We start from the raw sequence: 17747 nt of genomic DNA on the forward strand, positions 1-17747 counted from the left end.
CTGGATTCTATTTTCTAGTGTTTCGTTGTATTTTGTTTTGGTTTGGTTTTGAGGAGCTCTGTTTGCGTCCCAGATTGTTTCAGACCCTTCACTGGATTCCCACGGTGCTTCCCAGAGGTCCCAATGGAACTCCTTACCGGTTTCTCCTGGGCACAGTTTCTAATAAATCACTTCCACTCAAATCCTCTTCTCAGGTGCAGCTCGTGGGGATCAGCCTACGTCACCGCCAGGGTCACGGCCCTCTCTGGTCACGTGGCCCCTCGATCACACCCACGCCCCTCCCGCTAACCCGGCTCCGCGAATCCTCCCGCAGGTGATCTACGCCCTGAACACCCGCCAGGACGAGGCCGAGGCGGGCATGGAGGCGCTGCGTGAGGCCCACCAGGAGGAGCTGCGCAAGGCGGTGGCCGAGACGGAGGCCAGGCTCCTGCAGGCGCAGGGCCGCGCGGGCGAGGAGGCCCTGAGGCAGCGCATCCAGGCCCTGGAGAGCGCCCTGGAGCTGCAGAAGCGGCTGACGCAGGAGGCGCTGGCCCGGTCGGCCGCGTGCGGGCTGGAGACCCAGGAGAGGGAGCTGAGGGTGGAGGCCGAGCACGCCGAGCGGCTGCTCACCCTCTCCAGGGAGATGCTGGAGCTCAAGGCCGACTACGAGCAGAGGCTCCGGCACCTGAGCGGCCACCAGGCGCCCCGGTGGGGCCGGCTCGCCCCGGAGGGTCCCGAGCCCCCGGCCGAGCCGGGCTGCGGCCCCGAAATGCGGGAGGTCCTGCTGGAAGCGGAGCGGCTGCGAGCGGAGAACCAGCAGCTGAGCGAGGGCTATGCTCGGAAGGCTGAGGAGCTGCAGGCCGCGTACGAGCGGGAGAACGAGGCGGTCCGGCAGGCCATGCAGCGGTCGGTGAGCGAGGCCCTGTGGCAGTGGCAGGGGCAGGAGACCGACCTCCGGAAGAGCTTCCAGGCCCAGGAGGCGGCCCTGCAGGCCCAGGTCCGGAAGCTAGAAGGGGATCTGGAGCACAGAGGCCGCAAGATCAGTGACCTGAAGAAGTACGCCCAGAAGCTGAAGGAGCGCGTCCAGGTAAAGCAGGGACTCTTCCTACCTTCCAGATGGGAGACTAAGCATGGCCCCTAGTATCGAACACCTACTGTGTGTCACGCGCTGCGCAAAGCCCTTGACTTCGGCCAGAGCGAGCATTATTACCTCCATGGAGTTCAACTACGTTCATTCAGCAAGTATGTATGGGACACCTACTATGTGCCAGGCCGGGGCTGTGGGCAGGCCTTGATCCCTGTCCTCTGAGAGCTGAGAGACTTACAATTTAGAGATGAGAAGATAAAACTGAAATTGAGAAGCTTAACGATGGGCCTAGCTGGGCACACAGCTACAAAGTGTTTGAACTCAGTTCAGCCTAATTCTAAAGCCCCCACTCACTCCATAACAACTTGCTGTCCACACATCCTTGGGGCTTCGTATTTGTGGAAAGCCAGACCATTGACAAGTCAGTTACATGAGGCCCACAGACTCACAGAGCCCCATCTCTAAAAGTAACAGCAGCTAGTATCCTTCATACTCCTTGAGCATTTTTTTTCTGTCCCAGACACTTTATCTCATTTGATCCTCACTACAGAAAGGTTAAATAACTTGCCAAAAGTCACACAGCCAATCAGAGGATGAGTAGTGATTTGATGAACCCTGAGCCACTGAATTCCAGAGATTAAAGGCATATGCTGTGCACTTACCCACTTTTCAGATCTGATGTACATAGGATGTCTCGACACAGAACTGTAACAAGAGAAATGAGACCCTTTCTGTCTGTTTAGGACCTGGATGTGCAGCTCAAGGAGGCTCGACAGGAGAATTCAGAGTTGAAAAGCACTGCAGGAAAACTTGGGGAGAAGCTGGCTATTGCCAAAGACAGGCTGATGTTGCAGGAGTGTCATGTGACACAGAAAAGCGGTGAGATGCCCGGAACTATTTCCTTACACAGCAAAGGTTGGCCTGACGCTGCTTGCACCCTTGAGACTGTTGAGGGAGCAGAGTGGAGGGCAGGGCTATTTGATCTGTCCTGCCTGTTGAGTATTTAAAAGGCATGATGCAAAAGGATGTCTGGCCCCCAGAAAGTTCTCCACTGGATCCACCATAGTGCCTGAACTTCTCAGCTCTGGCTTTTCCCGACTCAGACAACGCTTTATACTCTATCATCATTCACACAGTGATGTTATTGGGTGTTCCCAATAATTTTGTGAGTTAGGTATTGTCAGCATTCCATGTCACAGATGAAGACATGAGGCTGAGAAAGTTACGTGGCTAGCTCAAGGCCAGCCAACTGGCTGGTGATAGAGGTGGTGTTTGAGTCTTAGATTATCTGACTCCAAAGTGCTTTCCACTGAGCTCCCTCACCAGAAAGTTCTTGAATGTGTACAGTGTCATCAGCTTGACACTGGGAGATATAACAAAGGCACAAAACATAGGCTCTGCCTCTAGGGAGCTTATGGGACTGCTACTTTACAGCCCACAGCATGCCTTGCTCTCATGGGTGCGGCCCAGGCAGCAGGGGAGTGAGGTGTCTGGGAAAGAAGAAATCACCTCGGGCTGGAAAGTCCGAGTTGGAACCAGAGGGTATGGAGGGTTTACAGCAGTGGTCTCAGAAGTAGGGCATAGGGGAAGAAACTGAGCAATTCTAACTATATTTATTTTTTGTCTTATACTTGAAATCTCTTTATTTAAATCCTTTGAATGTACATATATCCAGGAACGTCCTCAATTTTTTTTAACCTGTGGAAAGCACAATCAAAAAAATTTGAAGATGACTAGTTTAAGAAGGGAGAGCCGGACAACTATTTGAACTCAAGATGCTGCTTGGGCAAAGGTGACAATCACCACTTGGACCATGCTTTAGGCCAGAAGGCCATGGAGCAGGGATTACATAGGGGAGTCAAGGGCAAAACAGTTGAATAGCAGAATGGCGACCCAACTGCAGAGGCCTCAGGCATGAGGCCAAGGCCAAGGGCATTCCCAATGATGTTGACACTGTACTTGCAGATGACATGAAGACAGAGAGAGTTTCAGAGAATGAAGTCCTAGGGAAAGAGAATGATTTGGAAGCCTGCAGTCTCCATCCTCAGCAGGATCAGAACTTTCCCAAGGAGTGTCCGTGCACGAAAGGAGGCACCGATATACAGGTACTGTCTGACCCAGCCCTGGGGATGGAGCAGTCACAGGGGGCTCTGCTGGAATGAGCTTCAGATGGAGGCCAGCCCCAAACCATGACAGGTCCACTTGGAAGCAACAGGTCCCATAGTTTCAGGGGTGGATATGTGGGTGTGAAGTTCCAGCCAACGTCCTGCCAACTGCATGTCACTGCATGTCAAGCTAGGAGACTGAGAATGTAGCAGAATTCTCCCAACTCCTTATCATTAGCTCCTGGGAAACTGGAAGCTTGCTTAAGATTCCTGCTCTATGTTCCCAGTCAAAACAAACAAAGCATTTTTTAGAAACCACCATAGTATGGGCTGGAATATCTGATCCTATGACAATAGATACACTACTCCAAAAAGCCCTTTTCTGATGGTGGATAAAGTGAAGTCTCTTACAGATATCAAACATGTGATTTTATAAACTTTATTGTACCTTGTGATACATGCTTTGAAATCAGTAATCAACATTGTAGAAGTTACATAAAAGAGAAATGGTGATCTCCTGCTCCTCTCCCCACCCTGGCAGTTTTACAAGCCCTTTTTCTTTTTATAGACCAAGAAGGAGGCATGTATTGAGACAGAATATATGAAGCAAAAATATGAAGAAGACCTTCGTAAAATCAAAGATCAGACAGAAGAGGAGAAGAAACATCTCAAAGACCAGCTGGTGAAGCGCCTAGAAGACCTGGTGAAGAAGCACACGGTGGAAATCCAATTAGTTCGCTCATCAGTGGAAGCTGAGAGGCAGAGGCTACAGAAGGTGAAATCCCCTTTCAGAGATAACCGTTCCGTTTGTTTTTCCTTGCCTCTACCTCCCTCCTTTCCTCTTTTGTTTCTTCTTTCCTTCCTCAAACATTTACTGAGCTCCTGTTGTATATAGATCTCAGCTAGTTCTCTGATCAGAGGGAGTTCAGTCTTCAGGAGGAGACAGGGCACCCCAGGGCTGTGAGACAATAGGGCCTAGAGTTGTTGACATGGGGTGGAATTGTGTCATATGAGTGTTTAACTTAGGGAAATTCAAATCCTCTAATCTGCAAAAACAGAGAGAAATAACATGAAGTGAACACACAGGCCTGGCAGACTGCCTGGATTCAAATCCCAGCTCTGCCACCCTCTAGCTCTGTGACCACAGAAAGTTATTTAACCTGGGCTCCTCACAGGGAAACTCTGCGGGGCCCCAAGTTACTCATTTATAAAACAGATGGTGATAATAGCACCTCACAGAGGAGCTGCGAGGATTGCATGAGGTAATCCACGTGAAAAAACAAAGCAGATCATAGTGCCTGGGGCGTAAGAGGCACTAGGTAGATGAAGGTAATTAATTAACCAGTGGGAGAGAAGTTTCTCAGCCTCTGAATACTGTTCCAACTTCCCACCAAAGGGGGCGTTTCCTGCTGAGAAGGAATGCAAAGCATCATCCCTCGTGTTTGCTGAGGAAAGCAAATAACAAATGTATATGAACGCTTTAGGAAAAGAGTGAAGTAAATCAGTATTATTGTGAGCATAGGTGGTGCTTTAATTATTATAAGAAGGCTTCTTTCTAATCTAAGAACTTGCATTATCACTATGAGTTTTCACTGAAAGATAATCATATATCACTGAGGAATGCAATGTGTGGTGGTGAAGAGTAGTAGATACTCAATAAATATGTGTTGGATAAATAAATGAACTTACGAAAGTCTAGTCCTGGGTCCAAGTCCTGACTCTTTCACTGGCTTTACTACCATGGATAGGTCACTTAATCTTTCTGAAACCTGATTTTGAAAATAAGGATAAATACTTTGGGGGCTTATTATGTGAATTAAATACGGTGGTTTTTAAATTTATTTATTTATTTATTTACTTTTGGCTTCATTGGGTCTTCATTGCTGCACACGGGCTTTCTCTAGTTGCAGTGAGCAGGGGCTACTCTTCATTGTGGTGCACGGGCCTCTCATTGTGGTGGCTTCTCTTGTTGCGGAGCACGGGCTCTAGGCGCACGGGCTTCAGTAGTCGTGGCCCGCAGGCTCTAGAGTGCAGGCTCAGTAATTGTGGCTCACGGGCTTAGTTGCTCCGTGGCATGTGGGATCTTCCCGGACCAGGGCTCGAACCCGTGTCCCCTGCATTGGCTGGCGGATTCTTAACCACTGTGCCACCAGGGAAGCCCCTAAATATGGTTTTATATGTAAACTCTTAGTGCACAACATGTAGCAAAAGTTTGATAAACGGTGGCTGTGATTAGTTACCATGTGCATTAGATGACATCATGTGTGATAATATTATTTAGTGTCCACTATACTTTATAAAGCACTTTACTCTTATGAACACATTTAATCCTCCCAACAGGATTACAAAATGAGTGTTCATGTCCCCATTTCAGAGATGAGAAAACTGAGGCTCAAAGATGTTATGTATCCACTCACACAGACAGTGAGTGGTGCAGCTTCATTAAAACCTGACAGCCTGACTCCAGAGCCTGTGGTTTCCCATCCCTGCACAGATTGGGAGGCAGCTGTATTGAAAGCACTTTCCTCCCCATGAGCAGTGACTGGTTGCACAAATCCAATCCTCACGTAGCTGAACCCGCTTTCCATCGTGAGCCACAATCAGTGGGAGGGACAGTAGCTCTCCCAGAGCTACAGGTTGCCCTGGTAACTTGTCAGCCAAGCCTGACTCTGAGTGTAGAAATCGCACTTCAGCTTTAATCAGGGGCATGGATCCATTTGGGAAATGAATCATGTAGAACTAAATTGCATTTCCTCCTGGTTTTTTATTTTCTTTTTAAAAATTATGGTCATTTCTACAAACTGAGGATGTAAGTTATATAAATTTTGGCCATGCAGACTACAGGAAGGTAAAAGCTTGAAGAGGTCCCAGATCTGGTGTTCGTGGACTTAAAATAGATACCAGTTTCCCCTCTAGAGTTAAGCGCACACTGTTCCTTTGGGCCCATGAGTATAAGTATGTTGTGTATCCTGAATGCTACCTTAACCTGAAAAAGATGCCACAGGAGATGGGCTGGAGTTCACCCAGACAGTTTATCTGCCTTTCCTGTCTGTAGGATTAGATGATATTACCACTTAATCTTCACAGACAGAGCAGAGTACGCGTCCTATAATTAGCACTTGCCCACGTTGATTCCTAGGAGAGTGTGGAAAGATTTATTGAGTCCTCACTGAGCTGTTCTAGACACTGCTGCATTCTACACCCCATTTGTATCACTTAGGATTCTGGGTGGCAAGCATCACAAACCCACCCTGGGCGGATTAGGTAAGAAAGGAATTTAGTAAAGGGTAATGAAAAGCTTTCTGGAAAACCAGGGAACTGGGCTTGGCAAGCTACTCAGTGATGAAGACACCCTTGCTGCCACGTCTGAGCCCAGACCTTCTGTTTACACAGCTGACACCACCAACACTGGGCCCTGGATGTTGCCTGCAGAACTGCACTGTCCAATATGGTAGCCTCTTGACACATGTGGTTATTTACATTTAAATCAGTTACAATTAAATAATATTTTAAATTCAGTTCCTCAGTGGAACTAGCCACATTTCAAGTGCTCAGTTGCCATATGTGGCTAGTGGCTCCCAGACTGGATAGCACGGTGTTGAGGGATTTCTACACATTAGCTACATTATATCTTAGAACATTTCTGTCATCACGGAAAGTTCCGTCAGTCAGAGCTGCTGTAGAATGGCTGCCCCTGCTGCCCCTGGGAAGTTCAGTTGCCAGATCCTTTATGACTCCAGCTTGTACGTATCCATGGCTTCCAATTCAAAATCCGGGGTGGGTGTGTCTGATTGGTCCCATGCCTTGATCACATGCCTCAATCACGTGCCCATGCCCTCGTCACAAGGGAGTCTGGGAAGGTAAGTCTGACATTTTCTGGTTGTGTGGTGGAAGGATGGCTCTGATGTATCAGATGGAGAATTTCTCAAACATTCAGAGAAGGATCAGAGGCTGGGCAGCCAAAAGGAACAACAGCTTTCCACTCCATGATTTAATTCTTACCTCAGCCCTGTAGGCAGGGGTTGTTTTCCCATTTCACAGATGAGGAACCTGGGAAATGAAGTCACTTGAGTATCACATGAATTGGGTGTGAGTCAGGGCTGCCTTGACTCCAAGGCCACTAACTTTTGCCCTCTGTCTATGTAGCAGAACAGAATAAACATTGCCCTGGGCCTTGGAGAGCAGCCTTCAGGTCTTCACCCTGCCAATGTCCATTTATGGTTTATTTATCATTCATTGAATGCATACTTGGTGTTTTGAGCAATGCAGGGATACAGGAATCAGCCATGCCTACAGGGAGCTCACAGTCTGGAAGGAGGAACAAGACATGCACTCAAACCATCTGTCAAGTCTGTGTGTAAGAAGTGCTGTGCTGGGGAAGCAGCCACATTGTCAAACCTTAAATAAGTCACCCCAAACCATTCTAGGCCTCTACTTTCTAATTTCAGTATTAATGTGAATGTGAATGATTTTGTCTAATTCTTTTCAACTTTTTATTTCTATCAACTCCAAAAATACTCTTCATTATTTAGAAATAGGTTGCTTAATTTCCAAATATTTGGAACCATTCCAGATATCTCTTTGTTACTGATTTCTAATTTAGTTCTCTTGTGATCAAAGAACAGATTCTGTTCTTTCCTTTTCAATTAGCTCATATTATTGTATGGCCCGGGGATGGTCTATCTTGATGAAGGGTCCAGGTGCCCTTGAAAAGAATATGGATCTGCTGCTCTTGAGTGGAGTGTTTCATAAATGATAATTAGGTTAAGTTGGTTGATAGTGTTGTTCAAGTATCCTATTTCCTTACTAATTTTTTCTCTATTTGTTCTGTTGATTATTGAGAGAGGAGTATTGAAATCTCAAATTTAAATTGTCAGTTTTTATATTTTCCCTTTTAGTTCTGTCAGTTTTTGCTTTAGATAAATTCAAACTTATTTATGAGGTACATACACATTTGGGCTTATTATGTCTTCTCAATGAATTGGCCCCTTACTCATTATGGAATATTCCTTGTCCTGAAGTCTACTTTGATAAAAATACGGACATTCTATCATTTTTGTGGTTAGTGTTACAGTCTATTTTAATCCATTCCTTTACCTTTAACCTACCTGTGTCTTTCTAGTCAAAGTGCTTTTGTACTGGATTGGCCAAAAAGTTTGTTCGGGATCTGTAAGATGTTACGAAAACCTGAGCGAACTCTTTGGCCAACCCAAATAGGATAGCTGGATTTTCTGTTTTATTCATCTTGGCAGTCTGACTTTTGAGGGTCATTTAGACCATTTACATTCAGTGCAATTATCATTAAGTCTACCATATTGCTGAGTTGTGGTTTTTTTTCTATTTGTCACATCTTTTTTCTTTTTGCCTGTTTTTCTGTTTATTTTTTTTTATTTTTTATTTTTTCACACACACTCTGTTTATTTTTGATTACTTGAATATATAGCTTTTGGTATTCCCTTTTTTGTCTCCACTAGTGACTTGTTAGATATCCTTCTTTTGGGGAGGGGATGGTGTGCCATGGGTTGCTGTAGGATTTATAACATGCGACTTTATCATTGTCTGCCATCGAATAATATGCTGTTACTTCATACATATTGTGTTGCTATAAGGTTTGTACGGAGAAGCAATACATATATACTTCACTGTACAAACCTTACAGCAGCACACTATTTTTATTTAGCCTTTCCTAACCTTTGTGAAGTTGTTGTCATATGTTTTACTTTACATATGTTATAAACTCTACATCGCTTTTCTATTTCCTTGAATAGTCAATTATCTCTTAGAGAGAATTTTTAAATGAGAAAACTAAAGTCTTTTATATTTTCTAATTTACCATTGCTACCCTCTTCATTCCTTTGGCATATTCAAGCGCCCCATCTGGTATCATTTTCTTTTGGCCTGAAGAACTTCCTTTAATGTTTCTTGTAGTGTCAGTCTGCTCACAGCAAATTCTCTCAGTGTTTATATGTCTGAAAATGTCTTTATTTTGCCTTCATTTTTGAAGGTTATCTTGCTGGATATAAATTCTAGGTTAACAGTTGTTTTTTCTTTCAGCACTTTAAAGATGCTGTTCAACCTTTAAAAATTTTTGGTTTGTATTTTCTTCAGATGAAAAGTTGGTAGCCACTCTTATCTGTTCTCCCCTGTGCATAGTGTACCTTTTTGTTTCCTGATTGCTTTTAAGACTTTTTTCTTTATCATATCACAGTTTGATTATGATATGTCATGGTGTGATATTCTTTGTGTTTTTCTGTTTGGGGTTCATTGGACGTCTTGGGTCTGTAGGTTATAGTTTTTTTCTGTATTCATATTTTTTAATTGAAGTGTAGTTTACTTGCAATGTTTTGCTGTGGGTTATAGTTTTTGTACAGTGTAGAAATTTTAAGATCATTATCTCTTCTGCCTTCCCCTTCTGAGTGACATTTCAGGCTTTGTACTGGCTTACTCTTTCAGCTACACCAGGAACTTTATTATAAATACATACAAAAGAGTAATTTTTCTTCTTGAAAAAAGTTAACATGTTTTCCTTTAAAATGCCAACTGAAATCTCTGCTTGGTGATTTCCTGTGGCTGCTTATTTGTTGTTCCCGTCACAGTGGCTCCCTTGTGTGTCTTTTCTTAAACTGCCAGTAATTGTGGACAATCTAGACAAGAAAGCAGAAAAAGGGTGGGAGTCCTGCTTTTGCCTCTTACCAGCCATTGGATTTGCTTCATGTGAAATTAGGAAGAGAATGTTAACGCTTCCTTTTGAAATCCTCAAGGTCACTTGAGGAAATTTGTGGGGAAATTTTTTCCCTTTAGGTCCATTTGTCAAGGCAACAGCTGAAGCTGTGATTGATTACATATACCCTAGGACATTAGGCTGTGCAAGATTAGAAGTAGCCACTGCTTTATGCTAAGTGTCTTTCTCGCAGGGGGTTTCCACTGTGCTTGTTACAGTGAACATGCCTTGGCAGAGTTAGCGAGTGTCTGCACCAATAAGCACATTAAACAAAACTTCTGTTCAATAAAAGATTCTGTGAATGAGGGACTAAATAATGAAGTAAAAGAAAATCAGAATCTTTGCTGAGGGGACGGCCTTATTTCTGATGGTTGCTTAAGTTATCTCAACTTGTTTTAAACAAAAAGTTTATCTATCATCTTCAGAAAATGAACTCGCCAAAGCAACAAGCCCTGCAAAAGGAGATGGTGGATTTACTGAAGACACTATACATGGGCTAAGTGTCCACATCATGCGACGCTTACAATCTAATCACAGCCCTCTCTTCTTCTCTTTTAAATGACTGACCCCAGGGACAATGCTAAGTGCCACCCCAGGGCCACTGGCCTAGCCTGGGGCTGGCCCCATAGGAAGTGTAAAGGTGTCATCCAGATGATCAGTAACAGCATCTTTTTTAGATGCTCAGGTTAGAAATCCAGGAGTCAGAAATCCAGAAATCCATAGTTTCTCTGTCATCCCTCACATTCAATCAGCCATAAAGTCCATTCATTCTGCAGTTGACCCTTGAACAACGTGGGAGTTAATCCAAGTATAACTTACAGTAGGACCTTCGTATCTGCAGTTCCTCCACATCCACAGGTTCAACCAACCAAAGACTGTGTAGCACTATAGTATTTACTGTTGAAAAATGTCCACGTATAACTGGACCCATGCAGGCAGGGAAGAAGCACAGCCAAGCAGTCATCCTTTCCTGAGTTTGGATCTTGACTCTTCCGCATATGGGCTGCATGACCTTGGGCAAGTTGTTTAACCTCTTCAAGCTTCATTTCTTCATCTGTATAATGAGCTTTAACAATACTACCTAGCTCATAGGGTTTTCATAAGGATCAATGAGAGGATCTGTGAAAAGCGCCCAGAAAATGGTACACACTCAGTAAATGTCAACTGCTAATATGTCCATCTACTTCTAGTTAGAGCATAAAGGTCTGTAATCAATTATCACCATCCAACATGGTATCTACTGCGTTATAGCTGTTGACTTTGCTGCCTATCTCTTTCACGCAAATGTGAGCTCCTGGTGAGTAAGCATATTGTCTGTTTTTATCCCCAGCTTCAAGAACAGTGCCAAGCACATGGTAGGTCTCAATAAATATTTGTTGAACAAATAAATGACTTAATATCTACCTAAAATTCAGCTATGAGGAACAGAATATTTCATCCACTGCTCTAGACACTTGAAAAATTTCCCCAGGTATTAAGCTAGATCAGAAAGCGTAAGCATCTGTAAGAATAGTACTACTTATCATTTATCGATCCCTTACTATGTACCTAGAACTGTGCTAAGCATGTAAGTAATGCATTGAATCACAGAGAGGTTAGGAAATGTGCCCAAGATCACTCAGCTAAAATGCAGCTGCACCACTCACATGGGCTCCAGAATGTTCTTTTATCTGGATCTGCTTTGTGCTGAGACTATGAGGCTGTGGGGAGGGACCATGGAGGAAGCAGCCCTATGAATCCCATCATTTTGACTAAAGTAAGGATGCTGTTGAGAAGGCCAAAGAAGAAATTTCACTCTGCTTTTGATATTTCCCTGCAACTGAGGATGTAGTTGGCTTTTTGATTTATGGAACCGTGAGAATTGTGTCAGTAATGAGCATTCTCTTTTCTTATTTGACACCACAAAATTTAAAGCCAGGGGTTTACTCTGCCCCCACCCCCCCAGTATATATTCGACTTTGTGGTGTGAATTTAGCACCTGTTTTCTTTGGACTTTCTCATGTATTTCTAATTTATGTTTTCTTGTAGTAGTTTATGACTCTTGTGAGTTTCTTTGAACCCCTTTGGGAGTAAGGCAGGGTGTGTCCCGTCCACGTTTTCGTGGCTTGTGTGGTTAACTCTTCCATTCATCATTTAGGAAGTAGAAACACAGTTGGAGGAAGTGAAGAAGAAATCAGAAAATGACATAAAGCATCTGGAAGAAGAGAAAGAGGCCCTAAGTGTGAAGCTCCAGAATTCACTGCTTGAGGTAAGTCCCGGATAAAAGCGGTTCTTGGAATGATGGTTCTGGGCTCCAGGAGTTTTTGATGAACTGAGATGCTAGGAATCTTGGGAAGCTGCCCTGACCTCCTTACATTTAGCATCCTTGGAAGGAAGAAAAAGACTTCATCCTGACAGGAAGGCTGTCTCAGGGGCATAAATTCAGCTGCAAATAACAGAGAGCCTGATTTATAGAGGCTTAACAAAGAGGCGCTTAATGTCACACATAAAAGAGGGAAGCAGGAGGCTGCTGGTGTTGATTCTGTGGCTAAATGATATTAGGCCTGGAAAATCTGCAAACATCTTGGTCCTGCCCTCTCCCCATGCCCGGCTGTGTTATCAGTGTCCTGGGCATTAGATACTTCTACCTTCCTGGGCTCTTTTCTTTATCAAAAAGAATTAAAAATTATAATTTGTAACTGCACTGTCATAAAGGTGAATATGGCCAGGCTGCAGTTTTTTCTTCTGATTTTGAAAGAAATGAAAATATTTTCATGGCCCCTAAATGCATCGTAGGTTCCTAGCACTGCACGGAGGAGAAGTTGGCTCAGATTCCCCTTGGCTGTGAGAATGACTGTCACTGTTCCAGTTGTCATGTCCAAAGTTAAAGCAGGAAAGAAGGAGGGGCAGGGATGACCAGGCCTGCCCACTTCATCAGAAAAACAAAAGCATGCGCAGAAGCCCCCAGCTGACTCCTATTCCCATTGGTAATATCTGTGCGACCTGGCCAGCCTGGGAAAGCAAGGATTTAGCTGTCAGGCCTCCCTGGTGGAGGCAGGCAAGGAGAACAGGGTAAGGAATGGATGTAAACCAGCTGAACAATGGAGTTTTCTTCTTGGGCCCACTTGTCCAAACCACCAAGGGACCAAGTTCAAAGTTTAAAGGCGTTGTGGACAGTGTTACTAGGGAGAAGAACTTGCCACTGACAGACTCCTATTCATCCTTCAGTGCCCTTACCACTGTGCTGGAATTCCCTGGGCAGAGTTTATTGCTGTAAGTTCTCTGCAGTAGTGCCTACCTCATAGTAATTGTTAGGAGAATTAAAAGAGTTAATACTGTAAAATGCTTAGGCCTGTGCCTGGCACAGAGCAAACACACCATTAATGATGCTCTTATATATTGTACATGTGTCTACTGAATGTTGTTGTGATTGTAAACATGCATCTGTTTGCTCCATAAGATGACAGCTCCTTGAAGGCAGGGACGATATTTTATGATCTTACTATCTTGCTCTCACTCTGTCCCTTCTCCTCCCCACTTTACACCTAGCATGCTGCCTGAGGAGCATTAGTTTTAGCAACATCGGAGGTTCCTTTATGGTTATTGACCTTGTTCTTCTCAAAGTCTAGAGCAGGGAAACCAGTCTGTTTAATTGACACTCTACAATTAGTTGGTTAATAATAATCATAATTAAGGCTTTACAATTTAATAGCAGCTTCTAGCCATTCTTCTCTCATATTATCTGTGTAATTCTTAAATATTGTTCCATTTCTTTACCAACTAACTTTGTAAAAAAAAATAGGGTGGCCTTCCAGGAACGGTATGAAAACTAATGGAAACCATGCTACAGCTCTGGTATAGTTAGTGGATGTGAATAATTTAAAGAGAAGTGTGGAATATTGTAAACCTGCCAGGCTCATCTTCTTCTGGAGAGATGAAGCAACTAGCTAATTAGAAATGGCCTCTCTAGAAGCATGTCTGGGATTTGTCTAGTGGGGCACAGTCCCCAGAACTGATTGACCCAAGGGAACGAGTCCCAGATTAATGACCACAGCCGGGGGATAGGACTTTGCTTCATTGCTGAATGTTTCTATTCTTCTGTTTTAGGTTTTAAGGCTGGAAGAATTTATCCAACAGAATAATGTACATCCCCCGAGAGGCAATGAATGGCCCCAAGAATTGGACTGCCAGCACTGCAACGTTTTAGAGACCCAGGTAACCTCTAGCTTTTTCTGCTTTAATTAAGGAGATTTTTCTTCTTCTTTTCAGCACTTTGGTGTCCCCAGTGACACACGCTGGCATTAATGGGCTCTTTTATTTCCCCCCTTAGAGCTGCCAAAATGCCTGAAAAAAAAATCATTATAAAATCAATTTGCAAAAACCACGACAAAAATAGAGTTCTGAGTAATTATCCACATGGTGTGAAAAAGAACAGGGCTTGTCAGATGACTCTTCTCTCCCTCTCTGAGAGCAGCCTGGCTGGCAGATCAAGGGGCACTGGACTAGAGGGGGGTCTTTGGTTCTGCCCAGCATGAAGCATAACAGTAATCATAACTCCCCCTCAAGTGCATGTTGAGAAGCTTGGGTTGGTTCACCATGAAACTCGGCTCTCATCTGACCCTCCTGGGTCTAGACCGTGATCCCTCCATGAGCTTAGTTCTAGAGAGAAGTACAGACCCCTCCTACATAGAGTTGCAGGAGGAACCTTGATTAGTATCAATTCCACTTGATTCAACTCAACATGCACGTTCTTCGTTCATTCTGCAGTCATCTGTGAAATACATAACAAGTGCCAGCCTCTGAGCTACATGCTAGACGGGAGAAATATATATAAACAAATAGCTTTAACACAATGTGGACATTTAGTAATAGAATTAAACATCTGGTGCTGTGTTTTCTATTAGGCAACTGTTATGCACTTTACAGGTATAGTTTGTTCTTTTCCTTTTTTAATTTTATTTATTTATTTTATACAGCAGGTTCTTATTAGTCATCCATTTTATACACATCAGTGTATACATGTCAATCCCAATCTCCCAATTCATTCCACCACCACCACCCCCCACCACCTTCCCCCCTTGGTGTCCATATGTTTGTTCTCTACATCTGTGTCTCTATTTCTGCCTTGCAAACTGGTTCACCTGTACCATTTTTCTAGGTTCCACATATATGCGTTAATATACAATATTTGTTTTTCTCTTTCTGACTTACTTCATTCTGTATGACAGTCACTAGGTCCATCCACATCTCTACAAATGACCCAATTTCGTTCCTTTTTATGGCTAATATTCCACTGTATATATGTACTACAACTTCTTTATTCATTCCTCTGTTGATGGGCATTTAGGTTGCTTCCATGACCTGGCTATTGTAAATAGAGCTGCAATGAACATTGGGGTGCATGTGTCTTTTTGAATTATGGTTTTCTCTGGGTACATGCCCAGTAGTGGGATTGCTGGGTCATATGGTAATTCTATTTTTAGTTTTTTAAGGAACCTCCATACTGTTCTCCATAGAGGCTGTATCAATTTACATTCCCACCAACAGCGCAAGAGGGTTCCCTTTTCTCCACACCCCCTCCAGCATTTGTTGTTTGCAGATTTTCTGATGATGCCCATTCTAACTGGTGTGAGGTGATACCTCATGGTAGTTTTGATTTACATTTCTCTAATAATTAGTGATGATGAGCAGCTTTTCATGTGCCTCTTGGCCATCTGTATGTCTTCTTTGGAGAAATGTCTATTTAGGTCTTCTGCCATTTTTTGATTGGGTTTTTTGTTTTTTTAACATTGAGCTGCATGAGCTGTTTATATATTTTGGAGATTAATCCTTTGTCCATTGATTCATTTGCAAATACTTTCTCCCATTCTGAGGGTTATCTTTTCATCTTGTTTATGGTTTCCTTTGCTTTGCAAAAGCTTTTAAGTTTCATTAGGTCCCATTTCTTTATTTTTGTTTTTATTTCCATTACTCTAAGAGATGGGTCAGAAAAGATCTTGCTGTGATTTATGTCAAAGAGTGTTCTTCCTATGTTTTCCTCTAAGAGTTTTATAGCGTCTGGTCTTACATTTAGGTCTTTGATCTATTTTGAGTTTATTTTTGTGTATGGTGTTAGGGAGTGTTCTAATTTCATTCTTTTACATGTAGCTGTCCAGTTTTCCCAGCACCACTTATTGAAGAGGCTATCTTTTCTCCATTGAATATCCTTGCCTCCTTTGTCATAGATTAGTTGACCATAGGTACGTGGGTTAATCTCTGGGCTTTCTATCCTGTTCCATTGATCTATATTTCTGTTTTCGTGCCAGTACCATATTGTCTTGTTTACTGTAGCTTTGTAGTATACTCTGAAGTCAAGGAGTCTGATTCCTCCAGCTCCGTTTTTTTCCCCTCAAGATTGCTTTGGCTATTCAGGGTCTTTTGTGTCTCCATACAAATTTTAAGATTTTTTTTGTTCCAGTTCTGTAAAAAATGCCATTGGTAATTTGATAGTGATTGCATTGAATCTTTAGACTGCTTTGGGTAGTAGAGTCATTTTCACAATATTGATTCTTCCAATCCAAGAACATCATATATCTCTCCATCTGTTTGTGTCATCTTTGATTTCTTTCGTCAGTGTCTTATAGTTTTCTGAGTACAGGTCTTTTACCTCCTTAGGTAGGTTTATTCCTAAGTATTTTATTCTTTTTGTTGCAGTGGTAAATGGGATTGTTTCCTTAATTTCTCTTTCTGATCTTTCATTGTTAGTGTATAGGAATGCAAGAGATTTCTGTGCATTAATTTTGTATCCTGAAACTTTACCAAATTCATTGATGAGCTCTCGTAGTTTTCTGGTGGCATCTTTAGGATTATCTTTGTATAGTATCATGTCATCTGCAAACAGTGACAGTTTTACTTCTTTTCCAATTTGGATTCCTTTTATTTCTTTTTCTTCTCTGATTGCTGTGGCTAGGACTTCCAAAACTGTGTTGAATAATAGTGTTGAGGGTGGACATCCTTGTTTTGTTCCTGATCTTAGAGGAAATGGTTTCAGTTTTTCACCATTGAGAATGATGTTTGCTGTGGGTTTGCCATATATGGCCTTTATTATGTTAAGGTAGGTTCCCTCTATGTCTGCTTTCTGGAGAGTTTTTATCATAAATGGGTGCTGAATTTTGTCAAAAGCTTTTTATGCATCTATTGAGCTGATCATATGGTTTTTATTCTTCAGTTTGTTAATATGGTGTATCACATTGATTGATATGTGCATATTGAAGAATCCTTGCACACCTGGGATGAATCCCACTTGATCATGGTGTATGATCCTTTTAATGTGTTGTTGGATTCTGTTTGCTAATATTTTGTTGAGGATTTTTGCATCTATATTCATCAGTAATATTGGTCTGTAATTTTCTTTTTTTGTAGTATCTTTGTCTGGTTTTGGTATCAGGGTGATGGTGGCCTCGTAGAATGAGTTTGGGAGTGTTCCTTCCTTTGCAATTTTTTGGAAGAGTTTGAGAAGGATGGCTGTTAGCTCTTCTCTAAATGTCTGAGAGAATTCACCTGTGAAGCTCTCTGGTCCTGAACTTGTGTTTGTTGGAAGATTTTTAATCACAGTTTCAATTTCATTACTTGTGATTGGTCTGTTCATATTTTCTGTTTCTTCCTGGTTCAGTCTTGGAAGGTTATACCTTTCCAAGAATTTGTCCGTTTCTTCCAGGTTGTCCAGTTTATTGGCATAGAGTTGCTTGTAGTAGTCTCTTATGATGCTTTGTATTTCTGTGGTGTCCATTGTAACTTCTTCTTTTTCATTTCTAATTTTATTGATTTGAGTCCTCTCTCTCTTTTTCTTCATGAGTCTGGCTAAAGGTTTATCAATTTTATTTATCTTCTCAAAGAA

At 42.7% G+C, this 17747-nt stretch overlaps 1 protein-coding gene across 6 annotated transcripts in view; it reads left to right on the forward strand.

Moving 5' to 3' along the window:
• Positions 1–17747, forward strand: part of FAM184B (family with sequence similarity 184 member B) — a 121934-nt gene that overhangs the window by 53842 nt on the left and 50345 nt on the right. For 5 of the 6 annotated variants that reach the window (XM_082391861.1, XM_082391862.1, XM_082391865.1 and 2 more), the window contains exons 2-7: positions 314–1066; positions 1810–1981; positions 3032–3171; positions 3740–3946; positions 12030–12140; positions 13979–14086. In XM_082391861.1, coding sequence (XP_082247987.1) covers positions 314–1066; positions 1810–1981; positions 3032–3171; positions 3740–3946; positions 12030–12140; positions 13979–14086 — 1491 coding nt within the window. The remainder of the gene's footprint in view (positions 1–313; positions 1067–1809; positions 1982–3031; positions 3172–3739; positions 3947–12029; positions 12141–13978; positions 14087–17747) is intronic. The other variant, XM_082391864.1, reaches the window with a different exon arrangement.

This window comes from Balaenoptera borealis (genome assembly GCF_965194805.1).
Source record: "Balaenoptera borealis genome assembly, chromosome: 4".
Taxonomy (NCBI): Eukaryota; Metazoa; Chordata; class Mammalia; order Artiodactyla; family Balaenopteridae; genus Balaenoptera; species Balaenoptera borealis.